Source organism: Gallus gallus, chromosome 4 (assembly GCF_016699485.2).
Source record: "Gallus gallus isolate bGalGal1 chromosome 4, bGalGal1.mat.broiler.GRCg7b, whole genome shotgun sequence".
NCBI classification, from domain to species: Eukaryota; Metazoa; Chordata; class Aves; order Galliformes; family Phasianidae; genus Gallus; species Gallus gallus.
This window is the reverse complement of record NC_052535.1, coordinates 49,783,365-49,799,644: the sequence shown is the minus strand read 5'-3', so window position 1 is coordinate 49,799,644 and position 16,280 is coordinate 49,783,365. Positions and strand designations below refer to the sequence as shown.

The 16,280-nt window shown below is 41.2% G+C and overlaps 1 protein-coding gene across 8 annotated transcripts in view; it reads right to left on the bottom strand.

Annotated features, from left to right (window-relative positions):
• SLC4A4 (solute carrier family 4 member 4) overlaps positions 1-16,280 on the bottom strand; it is a 232,555-nt gene that overhangs the window by 82,490 nt on the left and 133,785 nt on the right. For 7 of the 8 annotated variants that reach the window (XM_046940813.1, XM_040699727.2, XM_046940815.1 and 4 more), the window contains 3 exons: positions 14,629-14,764; positions 8,143-8,303; positions 5,449-5,628 (listed from right to left, as the gene is read on the bottom strand). In XM_046940813.1, coding sequence (XP_046796769.1) covers positions 5,449-5,628; positions 8,143-8,303; positions 14,629-14,764 — 477 coding nt within the window. Of the gene's footprint in view, positions 1-5,448; positions 5,629-8,142; positions 8,304-14,628; positions 15,121-16,280 lie in introns of those variants that run through there. The other variant, XM_040699732.2, reaches the window with a different exon arrangement.

The following is a 16,280-nucleotide window of genomic DNA, read 5'->3' as shown; positions in this document are numbered from 1 at the left end:
AAAGGCAAACACACAGTGCTTTTTAGGGGGGGAAAAGAAAGTTGTTTCCCTGTAGGAGCCAACTTTGAGCATCCTGTCTGTATACATACCCTGATACACATCACTTAGGGCTTGGAAACGCATACTATAGTCCATACTGCTTCAAATAATGCAAATGGATAAATACGTCATGGGTTTTTTTTCAAGCATCCCTGGAGAATATCTCATTTCTGGCTTAATCTCTCTCTTCCTGTGCTCCTCCTTATTCAGTTGACAATGTATCTTTCAGCTCACTGGAAGGACTGTGGATGCAGTTTCTATGAAAAACACTCAACTGAATAAGGCTGAACTCTAATATAGAATTTAAAAAAATCACAGGGGAAGTTTTCAGCTGTTGCTAGCTGTCATTCTCTCAGTACAGTAGCCAATGCACTGTAGAAGGTAGAAGTGCTATTTTAGCTGTTACCAAAATTCTCTGTCAGCACGGCAAAAATAAAAAACATTTGTTAGCTGTTTGGGCATTCACATGGTGATGGGGAGCATGCCACTATTTAGGAGGGTTAGATATTCACACATTAACACGTTACAGCTTTCTACAGCCTCTACCAGCTTGCCTTCAGTACGATTCAATCGCTGTTCTTCAACACTTTTGCCAAAGGCTCTCACAGGTGTTAAGTTATACAAAATGCTGGCAGGCAGGAAACTTTTATGCAAAACCATGGAAAATATGCACCGCATAGCAAATATCCTCATCACAGCACTGGCAAATGATTAGGAGACAGTCCTCAGGCACCTGCATAAGGAACGGTGAGCATCATTCTCATTTTATACAGTGGCAAACCAATGGCAGATCTGCATTAAGACTCAAAGGAGTGCCAGCTGGGCAAAGGCTGCTGGATAGCCTCTAACATATGCATTATTTACTGCAGGAACTCACTTCAAATGCTGCATCCTGTGCCAGGAAAGGACACAACTGGATTAACACAGAGAACTCACAGAAAGACAGTTAACAAAACACGACATACAAAAACTCTGCAAGAGTTCAATTGGAACGTATCTAAAGGCCCTCAACGAACATATCAGACATCTCAGCTCTCTGCCAACAGAAAGAAATGAAAAGGCGCTGTCTTTGTATGGTAACTTTTAGTAATTGCTTAGTACAGCTTTGTCTGCTCGGCTTTTTGATAATCATCTTTTTCCTGTTGAGTGGACAGCAAAGAAGTGCTTTGATTTATCCTCCTCCACCAAGCGTCAAACAAGAAATTATCATCTTTTGTACAATTTCTTTCTCAAGAGCAAAAGGCTTGCTGAGAAAACATCCTCCCACAAACACAAGCACTGGGAAAGGGTAAGAAGCCATCTTTATGACACAGCTATGATTAAAAAGCACTCACTGCACACCTTTGCCACTCTGAAGCTCAACGCTTCTGCCAATCTGATTGCTCTGTAGGCTGTCATCAAAAAGAGCAGCGAAGCAAAAGCAGTGGGAGCAGGACGACTGCCTGCTGCAGGGCCCTGGTCAGCCTGGCTGTGGCTCTCCAATGCACAGGAGCAGCTGGACCAGTCAGCACCAGACACCACAATGAGGGGAGGCAAGCAGCTGCTCTATGGGCTGCTCAGGTTCTACAAGCAGTTCACAGAGCTGCCGCAGGCTCACAAGTGTGCTGTCAGATCCCTGCGCCTAGGCCAGAGAACCAGAGACAGAAGTGAGAGCACCACAATACTTTTTATAATGAAATTCACAATACTCACTACAATATCATAGGACCATAGAATGTCTTAGGTTGGGAGGAACCTTTAAAGATCAGCTATGGGCAGGGATGTCCCCCCCACCAGCTCAGGCTGCCCAGGGCCCCATTCAGCCTGGCCTTGAGAGCATCCAGGGATGGGGCACCCACAGCTGCTCTGGGCAGTTGTGCCAGCGCCTCCAATATGTAATAATCTTAGCAATTCGCTGTTTATTTACCTTTTTCCTGACTTAAGCAGAAATACATATATGTATATATCTCTTAGAACAAATTCAAAACTTCTAACTATGAATGACCTATATAAATACCAGAATAGTAGCTTCTAAGAAGTTTACCATGAAGAAAATTTTCAAGCCTTTAAGATTTTGTCACTTTATCATTCTGAAAGAAATGAGATACATGCACCTGAGTGTTTCTGAAGACCAGGGACCCAAGGTATATTTTCAGATTTCTAACAAAAAGCCCTTGAAAAAGTCTGTCACTGTTTAATTTGGGCTTTAAGTTTAACTTGAAAAAATATTAGGGAAAAATCACTGTCAGAGTCCCTGCTAATGGCATCGTGTGAAAGTGTTTCCTAAATGCATGTTTTTCAAAGTAATTCAATGTAATCAGATACCTGTCAGAAACATAAGTTCCAAAAGAATCATGATTGTCCACTAAAAGCAGTAAGTTGCATGACATTTTTATACATAACATACTGCTAGTTAAGCTTCAGTGGCTGTTTCATTAACAACCTTTAACACACACAAGCTAAACTAGCAGGGCACCTTGTAATTTACATCAAGGTGTTTTATGGTAGGTCTAAAGATGAGAAGTTAGCCTTTTTAACAACATCAGTAAATGTCACTTGAGCAGAACACCAAGTTGCTTTTTAAATATACCAGCCCACAAACCTGCTATATGGAGGTGAGAATTAAGCACTGCACAAGTCCTGTGTCCTGAATGACTGTCATTCTCATTAACCTGGATGCAGCATGAATATTGTATGGAAGTTTCACTGACACTGGAACAATAAGGTAGAAACTGAAAGGAAATATCTACCTGGAATGAAACTCGAGTGAAATTTATGAGTGCTTGGGGCTGATGGCCCTTTTATTATTGTTATTAGCTACGCTGAAAGGCAGCTGCACTCCTGTTGGACTCATTAAATTTTTATCTGTGTAAAGGACAAATTCTGCCTTCAGAATTACATGGGAGACACTCACTGAACTCCAGGGAGCATGGTATGACTCCAGAATGTGTTTCAATGAGTTATTTTTTTTTTATTAAAGTGTAAATAATAAATAACAGCAACAACTATTCATGAAGTATTTCCCTTTGTATTCAAGTCTCTCCCTCCTTAAAAGTACTTGAATTGTCATGAAATATAATGCTTCATTATATTCTCACTACATATAAATACTCCAGGTAGGAAACAGAGGCAAAACAAAATGAAAGAAGTAGCCGAAGGTCAGTCAGTGGGGCCAAGCAAAGCCAGGAAAGAATTTCTTAAGAATCAGTCTCTTCAAATACAAAAGAGAAATTCATGGAAACCTAAGACACCTAATATCTGAGTAAAGGAACGGCCATGAAAAATAAGCAGGGGCTAGAGTGAGAACTTAGATGAGTGCCCTTTACCAGTGTTAGCATCCCAGGAGAAGTAGGATATTATTTACTTTTAAATCAGCACTGAATGTCTAACTCCGTATGGTAAAGAGTCAGGATTTATCATCAAAGTTATAAGACACTGTGTATGATTTACCTTCAAACCTTGTAAATAAGTTTTAATTTCTCTTTACACCCTGAGGTTTTGATGGCTCCTCAGTGAGTGACTTTAGCTGCAGAAAGGAAAAATCCAACATTCACCAGCTGCTGAAAAGCAACGAGGCTGTTACAAGCATATCGTTCAGCAAAGATAGAAGCAAGACAGAGGTGGAAGGTGGATGCACATTGTAAACAGAGCAAATCTTAACCCCTTCAGTTAAATTCCTGGCATGTCTGAAAGAGACACTAATCACAGCAATACCATGTAGTCAATCCCAAAGGTTTCTTTACATTTCTACACCTTAGGAATTCCCTAACTACTCAGAATAAAACAGTAAGCTTGGTTACTTGTTTAACCATAAGATAGGAAAAGAGTCTATCATTGCCCATATACAAGCACTCCTGACATCCAGGAGTTTTTGTCTTTCAGCTTCCCTTGCAATTTGTGAGCCATTAGGCCTGACTGTGGCATTGTAAACATAGCACAAGCAGGCACAAAAACAGGTCTCCATGCCACCATGACCATGAGTGTCAAAGTGCCTACGCTTAAGCAGGTGATTTGCAGTTGGAGCTGAGAACCGAGTGAGTGCATCTCAGAGTGTATTTTTTAGACAGAAGTCAGAAGCCTCCCACACAGACAGTGGGGAAATTGTTGGAAGGCTGGAGGGGAGACAGCAGAAAGCCCCAGAACGTGTGATGGAAGAACACAGCTTCTTGAGGCGAACTGAAAACAAACGTGAGTTAGTCACTGAGTGCCCAGACCCAAAATGACTGAGGCATTTTCCAAGGATCTGAAATGCCTGGTCTGAAAAATAAGCAGAAGGAGCAACAGTCCGATGCACAGTCCTGATCTTTGCTCCATTGGACTCCTGCAGGGATATTCACCAAGAAGCTGCACACCTCAGACATTCCCTCAATTCATGTTACTGTGCATTTTTTTTTCATTCGTTCATTCAATTTTCAAGACACTGGCATGAGATAAGATGCATTATCAAGAGCAATAAATATTCTTCACATGCACATACACACCTGTAGCAAAAGCAAAGGACAGTGAAAAGTAGGAAATATTAATGAAGTAAGGTAATTAGTTAGGGAGAAATGTTAGAGCGAGCTTTAGAAGCAGAACACAGAAAGCTAGGAGGCCTTAAAGACAGCAAGATGAGTATCAGCTTGCTCTTTTTTCTGGGTGTTTTAAAATAGCAACTTTCAGACAAGTTTTCATAATGCAACATGAGACAGTTTGCAGAACTCCAAGACATGAAAATTTTTTAACATTACCACTAACATGACTGCAAATCTCAGCGTTTGAGTAAGTACAGAGCCACTGCCAAGGCCTCTATAGCTGTCTGTATCCACACACACACACACTTATACAGACAACACTACGTACACAGCACTACACATGAAGTAATTTTTAAAAGAGAATCAGAGATGCATACATAACATACACCACAAAACAATTATAGGTTGAACAAAGCAAAATGGAAATGAGCTTTACCCACACTGGACAATGATTGTATGGCAATAAAATGCAAGCTAGATTTTACTCTCGCGTAATTTTTGATTAAGAGTGTAATTGACACAATCTATTAAAGAAATCGAAGACATGCAAAAGCTTCATCTCTGCACAAGCATTTCAGATGATCAGCCCTTTGGATTCAGGCACGCGTAGAGTTTGTTGTAAATCTCTCTTTCCTAATGTTGTTCCTACACCACCTCCTACATACCTGTTGTATCCTGCTGCCTGCCTGCCACCTCCCTTCCTCTCCCTTTCCGTCCAGTGAAGATAGGGTTAGAGCAATGTGCCACGGCAAAAGCAGCCTTCAGAGCCCAACACTGATGTGTCATCAGCATGGGTCTTGCTACACTAATTGTGCGTTAGAAAAGCATTGTCATGGCAACAAGGTTAGTTTCTGGCAGGCAAAGGTGGTGGGTTGCTTTAAAACGGAAGGCTATAGCCAGTTAGCCTCTGCATTACCATTATCGGGGTTGGTAAACATCCTACTTGCACTGGAGACGGTCTTTCCAATGTCTGCCAGAGAGCGCAGGTTGGACTTCTTGGTCTGGTGCCGGTGCTTCCTGAGCAGCGTGTAGGTGACTTTGTCCTTCATGTCTGCCTTCAAGAGCCCTGTCTCAATCTGATTGTCGACAATCATTTCTGTTGCGTAGAAAGGGATGAGAGAGGGGAAAGGAAAATGAATCCCAAAGCCCAGAACTTGGCTACATGAAAAGAGAGGAGAGGGAGAGAATGTTCACCATCCCGTTTTGAGTTCTTTCCTCCCCATCTCAAAGCTACCACCAGATATCACCACTTCATTTCTAATGGGAGTTATAAACTCCCTTATAAACATTTCTTGAAACGTAAGAAGCATCTCCATGGAGGAAAACTCATCAGCCACCAACACACAAAATCCCTTTCTTTTATTTTCATGCCACTAAGCAGGTTGCCAAACAACCCTTCACAGGACAAGATTGCTCTTAGCTCAGAGAGAAGGCTGCTCCAACCCTGTGTCATGAAGAAGCTATAGCTACATCATGAGTTCCAGTATGACTCCAAAAATAGCAGGGCAAAAATTCTATCAGCTTCAACAAGGCCTGAGTTACCTCATAGGCCCCTGCTAAAACCTAATCTATCTACAGGAAAAAGTCCTGGAGATGAGTCACTAATTAAATCTTTCATTCTTAGAACTGAAGTGAAATGACAGCAACTACAGGTGGCAGAACCTGCTCCTGTTTTCAGAGGACATGTTTTAGGCCTTCGTCTTTAGCCTTTAACCATCATCAGTCTGCAACTCACTGCTTGCTTTCCATCAATCCGCTCTGTTCCTTTGTCCTACAGGGCAGGGGTAAAGGTAGCCTGACTTATTAAAAAAAAAAATCTCTATTGTGTAATAAATTTCACATTAAGTTGTTCGCTTTATTACTTCAGTTAACATGCTATCCCCCAGGGGAAAGTGGCAGCTCTTATTTGTCTACTAGAAACTTTTATTTGTGCTAATAATAAAAGTTATGGGAAAGTGGAGGCAGAACACTCACCACACTTGCTAACTCAGTGAGGCAGAAAGTCATCTTCTATACACTGCCCAAGAATTAATGCCTCTTCAAATCACTAGAGAAAAAAGCCTCAGACTTCCATTCCAACTCCAAAAAGAATGATTATATACATGTATACAAAAGCTTTATTTTTGTTAAGTGCTGTTTTTCTGCAAGCTTTTGTTCATATTTTTTGTTAGTTATTTTTGGAATGCTTCCTTCAGAACAACATGCCTTTCTTTATCAAGTTTATCCTTCTCCATCTGGCATGTATTTATTCCTTCTCGTGCTTCTAGTATAACACAAGTCAACAAATAGAGCTCTGTGCATTTTACTTTCCTGCCTGTCACTAGTAGAAATCAACAAAGTTATCATGATTAAATAATTCTGGAAACCAAGTTGGAAGGCTTCTTAGAAATCCCTCTGCATCTGAGTAAGGATTTGGACCTATAGCAGCATAAGTACCCCACACAGAACAGTAGTACAGCAACAGCAGCCACTAATTTTTTCAGTCTCCCAGAAATTACATTTCATATGGGAGATTAAACGGTTATTCAAGGTGTCATCTCAAAGTGACTTCAACCAGAATATATATATATATTTTTTTAGATCTTTGCAATGTCACACACTGGGGTACACGGACACAAAGAAATATAGGAAGACAATGCCATCTCAAGCACCTACAAAAGTAAGAAGCTCAAAACTCTGTAGGTAACATCTAATTCCAACTCTTAGAAACTAATCCAACACTTGTCACATGATAATTTTATTTTATGCTAGGAAAATACTGAGCCTGAGTCCTGAGATTAGGATTCAAAGCATTAAGTTCTGTGGCATTTTTATTTCATTTTGCACTTCTACACCTCTTCACATTATGCCTTCTAAATTCAGGATACTGTTTAAATGTACCTCCACTGGATGGCTCACTTCTTCGATTTATTTTCATACGACTTTCCACATGTCATTGGGAACATGGTATAGCTCTCAGCAATGTCACTGAGCATCATCTCGGGCCACAGCTATTTTGACTGCAAAAAAAACCTGCTATCCCATTCAATAGAGGGAAGCATAAACTGATCCTGTGACTGCTCTTCATCCACCTTTGTCACAGAGGAGCACTCTTATTTTAAACCTGCTTCTAGCAGCCCAGCCTGCAAATTCATCTAAAAATAGCCTACGATCTGACCACATGAGCCCTAAATTGCAACTGTTCTGCCCAAAGCAATACTTGCTCGGCATCCTTATTCTGAGCAAGGTAGCCTTCTACATGCCACATTTCCAGTAGTAAACATAAATTAAGTCAGTGTATGCCTTTCCTTTCAAACTCACATGGTAAAATTTTATTTCTTTGTTTTCTTCCTTTAATGAAAAAGTAGTGTTTTTATTATGCAATGAAAATGGATGGGCTGTCTCAAACTCCTACCCCTAATAAGAGGGGAAAAAGCCTGGGATCTTCTAACACTGTTATTTAACACTTTATTCAAGGAAGTCTTTGGCAATAATAAATTGAGTATTTCAGTAAAAACAAAGAAGCAAAAACAGCGATGCACAGTTTCTTGCTTTCAAAGGAAACCACCACAAAGATCAATTGTAAGCTGAAGGGAATTGTTTATGGCAAGAGCCAAGGAAGCTTACTTACCCACCACCTGAGGAAGAGAAGAGGCCTCCATATCCAGCATTATTGAGCCTTTCTCTATACACGTCCTTAACTCAAACAAGCTGTGCAGGGATAACGTGGCCACGTGAGGTTTACTCCATCTTTCCCCACCTTGTTCTACCTTCTCCTCAAACTTTATCCACCTACAAAAGGGCAGAGCAATGAGACTGTTAAAGCTGCTGCACCCTGTGCGCGTATCTGAAAGAAGCAAGACAGCTGAAACATCACAACATACCATCGAGTTCAAGCATACACATTTTCCCATGCATCTCTAAGGCCACAAAATCCACAATCAAGTTGCAAAGGCTTAATGAATTGGTATGCGTTAGTTGAGCAGTGATAATGCTTGTAAACTACTGCAAATGAGAGGTAAAACATGTTATCTTTAATAGCTTTCACCAAGACTTAAGCTAACACCATTTACCTCATGTTTGCTCCAGGTCAAGAATACAGAGGCAGTTTCAACAACTCTGCTGGCACCTCCTTCCCCCCCTGGGCTGCACACCCAGCACCTAACCCAAGCATATCCAACCTGCAGACACCCACGACCTAACCCAATACATTGCATCACGTTCAGTAAAACTCTACCACTGCTTCAGCAGCTCCAGGTAATTAAATTGATGTTTAATAACCACTCTGAAGTAGCCAGGGGTGCTGGAGAAGATGGAAAAAATAAAAATAAAAAAAAAATCAGCCTTTCTGGAAATAGGGTGACTTGCATCTGAATATTCAAATCTACACAATACAATCTGAAAACTTCCTCTCCTGTTTAAGGATTTGAGTAAGGTCAGAGCAGGAAAAGTGTGAGGAAACCACAGAGAATACTAAGGCAGAAAGACCAGGAAATAGATCTCAGCTTTTACATTCCTCTTCTTTCAACTGCCCATAATCCTTGCCACAGCTCCACTGGATAAGACTCAAGTCATCTTCAAGCATATGAGCAGAGGAAAAGCATCAGGGCTTCGCCAAGACTTAGCAGACCAGACACCAGTTGGGAGCACTGAACAGTACCAACAGGAGCAGGCTGGCACAAGGCAAAGAGCAGGGGAGAGAAGCACGTCCCATGTGGATCTGAAGATGCTCTGGAGAGGATGAGTGAACCACCAATGGAAAAGACAAAAATTAAGGGTTTCGTTGTTTCCCTCCATTTGCTCTCCACTGTTCAATCAGTTAACAAAGTGGGGCTGAAAAAACAAAGCTCATCTCTCTAGCTGAAGACTCAAGCAAAGGTTAAATAGGTTAAATACTACTCTGTACAAAACACTCTTTACACCCCCCTAAATGCACGACATGACTGTGGGCAGGCAGGAGCTCTAGCCCAGGGATCATGTCCCAAGCCCCGTGGCAGGGGCAGTCAGGCGGAGCGTGTCCTGCTGCTGCTCCAGGCTCCTGCTGCTGCCAGCAAGGTGCTGGCACAGAAGGCCAGCTGGGGACTGCACACACAGCCCCGTGGGACACAGAGAGGGACATTACAACTCAAGCCTACCTAATAAAGGCAAGGGAGATGCCAGTGGCCTTCTCCTTTGTTGCAGCACCTGGCTACAGCTTTGCTGGGAGCACAGAAGAAAGGAAAGTGCTTCAGTGCAACTCAGTTGCAAAGCAGAAGGTGTTCTAATCCTATCCTGAGATACTATTTTAATGTATTTGGCTAAATGAAAATTCCAGTGACTAATACAGGGGGATTATTAAGAAAAAAACATACACTTAAGGGTATGGAAGTTTGCAAAGAGGTTCAAAAGAATATTATTAACACCAAGTGAAATTATATTTAATCCTGAAAAATTTATTATTTGAGGATTAATCAATTATGCTTTTCAACTGCAATAATCTCTTTTGAGACTTTGTTTTTAAAAAGCCACATTTTAACCCAAGCAATGAGACTGAATTTAATCTCTGAGAAATAAGGTTCTATTCTGTCCACAACACTTGAGTGTTTGCTAGGAAAGCAAAGGGATTTGGGCATCTGCTGATCTGTGGAGTTCAGAGGGTATGTTCTGTATGCGTTTGTATAGTTGTGTGGGTAGATCGAGACAAGTGCAGTGAGATGCTCTTTACCCTGCAACAATGAAGGCTGCAAATTATAAAGGGTTTGTACCTTTGGTGCAAGTGTGTAATTCACAATTATCGGTATTTGCTTTCTGTATACTTTTCTCATTATGACACAAAGCTTCAAATCTGTCAGACCTGTCACCTGCTAGATTTAGCAGAGTCTCTCAGTTTCACTGACAGTCACTCAGCTCTTCTAACACGTTACAGAGCATAGAATAACTGTTTTCCTAGGGAGAATCCATGCCCATCCACTTCATTGAAAATTGACTGCGAGATGGTCCCCACATGGCCTGAAATAGCTTTGAATACCTCATTCTCAGGTCCCCTCTGAAGTCCTGATGCACACACAGATGCAAGTACTCGGTTAGGCAATGCTTTCCACATGGCCCTCCACACACGTAACAAATCTTATCTTTAGTTCACAACACAACACACTTCACCTAACTACATATTCTAGTTTACCAAAGAGCATGAGTTTACAAGCAAGTGGGCACCTTCAGTTTGAAATGAACCAATCTGGTGTGCTATTTCATTCATAGATTACACCTAAAGAGATAAACATGAGCCAAACCTGAAACAAAGACAGCCCAAGCCACTTCCCAGGAGCCAAAGGTGCCACTCTGAAGGCAAACGTGGCTTTGAGGACATCAAGCAATGTGGTCACTCCTCATTACACCAGGAGAAATTGATGAAAGATTCACTTCTGCTGCGATATTTTCCTCACTAACCTACCGGAACATACAGTGCTACTGTACAGTTACCATCAACTATCCACATCCCCTCTCTTTGATAGAGATTTGAGGATACACCAGGAATACCTGTTAATGTTTAGAAAATAAGCCTAAACATGCTGAGACATGCATTTGGTACTTTGCAGAGTGTACATCTATGTTACGGTAAAAATACTCTTGCACCAGGTCACAGAAGCATCATTAAAAAACTAGGACAAAGTAGGACACTATGTGCTATCACAAATAAATAACCAAGAGACCATACATCAGGCAAAAATGATTTTTTTTTTTTTAACATGTCCTTCTGCAGAAAAGCTCACTCACACGCAGAAAGTTGCATGGGAAATGAGTGAACACTGGAAGAAAGCGTTGGACTTTTAAGGTGGAGGAGAGCGGAAAGGACAAAAGAAACAGTCGTAGAGTAAAGGTTTCCAATTGTACGCATTTAGGATTATACAACTCAGAACAGAGCTTCCCGAGTGTTGAAGGCAAAGCTGTCTGCACCCCAATGGTAATATGCGGTTTCAGGGCAAAAGCTAGAAAAAAATTCTAGCCACCACATTAGAGAAAAAGTACAATGTAACACAACATGGATGTTATTTGTTATGACTCTTGGACCCTAGAAACTAAACTGTCGACTCCAGCAAAGTTGGCACTGTGGACTTCCGAAATCTGGAACACATTGGCCATCACTGGCTCCAAAGGGCAAAGATTTGAGAGAAAAATCTGCCATCGGTGCACTTGGCTGCCTCCAGAGTAACCTCTTACTCTTCAAATGCATCTCCAGGAGTCTTCAGTATGTTCAGTGTGCACATACTGTAAAGGCAGCTATCATATCTGCTAACCAGTACGCAGGACCCATCTTTCTTATTTTTAAGGCTCTAAAATTGATTGCATAAAAGGCATGATAATATTAGAATGGGAAAAGAGGTGAAGGATGTAAATGTACTGCTTGAGAGAGCTTATATAAAGAAACAAACCATAATTAAAGATATAAAATGCCTATCCACCAGCTCACATATCTTTCATTCCTTTTCACTGTCATCTTATGATCTTCCACCCATCTCCCTGCCTTGCAGAATCACAGTCCCCACTATGGTGCACACATCTTGGTTCTCACATGTACTGAATTGGACCACAAAATAGATGGTGGCCTCCAGATATTTCAAGCCTGTCCCTTTTAATAGTTCACACTGTATCCCTTAGCTATTGGTGAAATGCAACATACACACATCGGTGCAAGAACTTGTAATCAATTTACTTGGTGTGAATGAACAAGCACCAAAAAAAGCCCAACAGGGAATACCTAGTGACCCAAATTTTCAGGTTACCTTTAACAGCAATAAACCTTCCCTTTTACTGCTCTATTTTTAATGCATCTAACACAGGGCTGTGTTGTGAAACACTGTCTACACTGAAGATGTTCTTCCAAAATGTTTCTCTATTGTTAACCACAGCTAGGTACCATCGCTAACAGGCAAGACCACCATGTAAAGGAATAGGACATCCTCAAGCCCTGGCCACGGGTTGACCTTACCTACTACCAGAAATGTGTGCAGGGAGGAACTGTAGCCTATGGACACCAGGGCTGAAGCACAGACCACTAAACCCATGTGAATAAAGAATCAAAACAAAGGATCTCTTCTGGAAGCATCTTTTAATCAGTATCTTGCAGGTTCCTGACAGAAATTTTCCAAGACATATACTGGTTGTTTTTCTGCTGACCAAAATGCCTCTAGAAGGGACAGTACCACTTGCTAAACTCTGTTGATTCAAACACTTCTCTCCTGACAGCTTCTACCATCATTCAAGTCAGACCCAACAGCTCCAGTGAGGTGCAGAGCAGGCAGCTCCTGTACCTGCTGAAGCAGAGATAGCCAGCTCCAGCTGGTACGTCCTGCAGCAGAGCCACAAAGTAGCTTTCAGCAGGTTTGGTTTTGCAAGATTAAGTCATTTCAGGCAGATACAGAAAACTCCTGAACAATCATGCACCATGCAAGATCACCACCAACGAACTAACACACACATCAGGAGGTTAGCCAAGGTTAGGAACTACACTGTGCTTGAACATGGTATCTCCTCTTCAAATATGTAATATACACATGTACTGTTAGAAAGAATTGTATATACAGCTCCAATTAGCACTTCTACTGAAGATGTATGGAAACACAAAACCAGAAAGTATTTTCCAGAAAGGGAAAAAAACCCTCTTTTTCTCTCCAGACACCTGATGCTAAAAGAGCGTCAACATATCCCCCTGTAAGTTCCTTGGAATCTAGAAGCAGATGTCTCTCAAGACATGTATTCTGTGGTCTGTCATGCAGGACATAGCGTATCTTTCTCCCAATGGCTAGTATTTGTGGATTCCAGGAAAATAGAGCTCCCAGTATTAATATGAAAAAGAAGAAACCAAATATAGTGCTCAGTATGAAGAACATCATTAACGTCTGAAGTGCAAAACAACCTTAACAAATTGTCACTAAAAACCCTTCTTAAAGATCTGTACGGGGGTGGGTGGTACACATGACAAAATGCAAGCACTAGACTAACGATAAGAGGCAAGAAAAGCAATAAAGGAAGAAATGGATGACCAATAAGAAAGGAGCTGAAGGGTAAAAGGTGAAAAGTCTTTAAATAGGCTCTGCAAGTGACAGAGAAGTAAAAATAAAGATAAGGGGGTAAAGGAGTAGGTGGTGGAGCAGTTCATCAGGTAAAGATTAAGGTAGCCAAACAAGATGGACTGACTACCTCTGAACACCATAGGGGCCCTAAAGACTGGAAGGTGGTAAAAGGGCTTAGCAGAGCCACAAAAAGGGAAATGAAAAGCCCAGAGCCAAGAGGGGGATTGGAATAGGAAAGGTAAAGCCCTGGGCTGCTCACCAGCTAGTTAAGAACCCCTTTCTAGGGAAAAGTTTCAGACCTTGACAGCATCTGCAGTTAAAAGCTTACCTCTCAAGGCAAGACCAAGAAAAATATTTTCACTGTAGAAAAAAGAATTAACATCACAAGACTAGAAGAGATAAACAGCAGCCTTTAGATCCTGAATCCTATCCAATGGCTCCTTCTCCATTACTCAGAAATAAGCTATAGATAACTTGTGTCAAATACAGCATTAAAAACCATTTCAACCCTAAACCAGCACCTCTAAAGAAACAAAAAGAGAATTTGGTCAGAAACCTCAAAGTGGGTAATTCAAACCAGCACTTAACACACATCCTGAATGACTTCCTCAGATGAAAAAAATCTTCAGGATCTTTGGCCTATTTAAAATAAATTTTCATCACTAACAGAGTTAAAATGCTCCAACTTGTGCTGCGTGGTGGAGCCAGGCTCAAGTCTCCTTTTGAGTAACTGGATTAAAAGTTTTAATACATCTACAGATGTTTTATTCTTGCCCTAATATTGCCATTGTTTGCAAAGCACTAGGTAAGTCCATATGGATTTTGACTCCTCATATACAACCCATTCAAATAAGTCTGGCACTCCAATTTTTCTAGACTTGGTTTTAAATTCATATTTAATCAAATCCCTGAATTCGCTGATTTATCCAAGAAAGGTAATTTCACCCATAAAGGTTCTTTCTTGTGGATTTCCCAAGCCATCCTGTAGCACGGACATTACTACCAGTGAGGAATTCCTAAAAAGGAATTTTCCACAAGGTTTCTGAGGTAAAGGAAAACCAACCCACCTTGCAGTCTCCTTCCATTCCATTTCTTGTCCATCAACAGCCAGAAGCTCATCCAGCTCCGTGAAAAGCTGTGGGGGTGCTGGGCTGTCATCTTCCTCTCCCAGAATGAAGCGGACACGTTCAGCAGCGGGGGAGACTGCAGAGGTGAAAATACTGTGGTTAACAGCCTGAGAGATGACCAGGGACGTGCGGCTCCTCTCCTTCCCCTTCTCCCCAAAGCCATTCAGTTGTTTCTCCAAGCCGTCTTTTCCGTTTGACATCCTACTCGTGGACAGAGGGGCGTGAGCGAGGGTCTGTGTATCACCCTCTCTTCCCTTCCTCGCCTCTCACTTACTTCTTAAAACTTCAAGCTGGGAGTAAAGTTCAGGAAAACTTGCCTCTTTCTACAGTCCTTAACTATGTTACAGCAATTTGCAGCCCTTGTAAAAAAAGAGCTATCAAGCTCAAAACCAATATGCTCTATGGTGCGTGCCCAAGGACCTTTAGTACTCTGATCAGCTGAGATTCTTAGCCCCCTTTTTTATATGATGTAAAACCAGTTTCAGCCAAACTGTTTTGGGGCTTATTGTGGCAGCATCCCGTAGCTGGCTTTCCCCTCCCTGCCAGCCCAGCTCATGCTCTCATTGGCCCACAAGGCAAGCCATAACCTTCCCAGCCCTATTGCTAGAAAACACAGGAATATTTAACAGAAAGTTTGTCTCATCTATACATGAAGAATGTGACTGAATGCATTTAGTCAGGCACCAATGAACTGAAAAAAAACAACTGTACCACTGGGAACAGAGTTGCCCATTTAGGCAAAAGGAACTACAGCCAACACATGCTCCTCTGGTAGTGCAAGGGAAATTCACCTGTGCTTATGGTAAGGAAAAAGTAGCAGAAGTCCCTTCCTAGTTAAGATACAGCTGCAACTTGAACAATTGAAAACATGGCTGTATGCATGTCAAGACCAAAGTGCATCTCCCAAAGGCACCTGAAGCCCCAAGAGCAGCATTGCTGGAGGACTTCTTGGGGTCTACAGCTTTTTTCTTATATATCACTTTAAAACAAAGTTGCGATACCGTGAAATTTTAAGACAGACATCTTTCTGCTGAAATGTTTATTAGCATTAGAGTTAAACAGCAGACCATGAACTTTGGACAGTCCTGCTAGAAACTCCTTTCCTTTCAAAAGATCAGCTGTCTGTCTGTTGCAATATAATTAATTACACCAGTTGTCCAATGACACTGATTCTTCGAGGGTAAACAAAGTCTCAGTGTGTAATGTGAAAAATGAACCAGGAAGAAACATACCCTTTCCTGTTTTGTCACATACCTATATATATATATGTATATATATATATACACACACACATATATATATAAAATATACATGCACACATAATAACAACAACAATAATAAAAACTTCCATAGCTTTCTTCTTAAATTATTATGCAAGAGTTGATGCAAAAGCATTCCTTCACCAGTTAGGGTGATGATGCTTTAACAGTAAAAAAGTCTTTTTTCAATTGAAAGTATACTGACAGTCAATATAACAAACCAGTACTACTTTTGTACTTGGTGATGCTTCAGTTTCTTTTTTTCCCATTACACTGGTTTTAATGCTGCCAATCACAGTAATACAGCAGTAGGAATAAACCTCACCAAAGGGA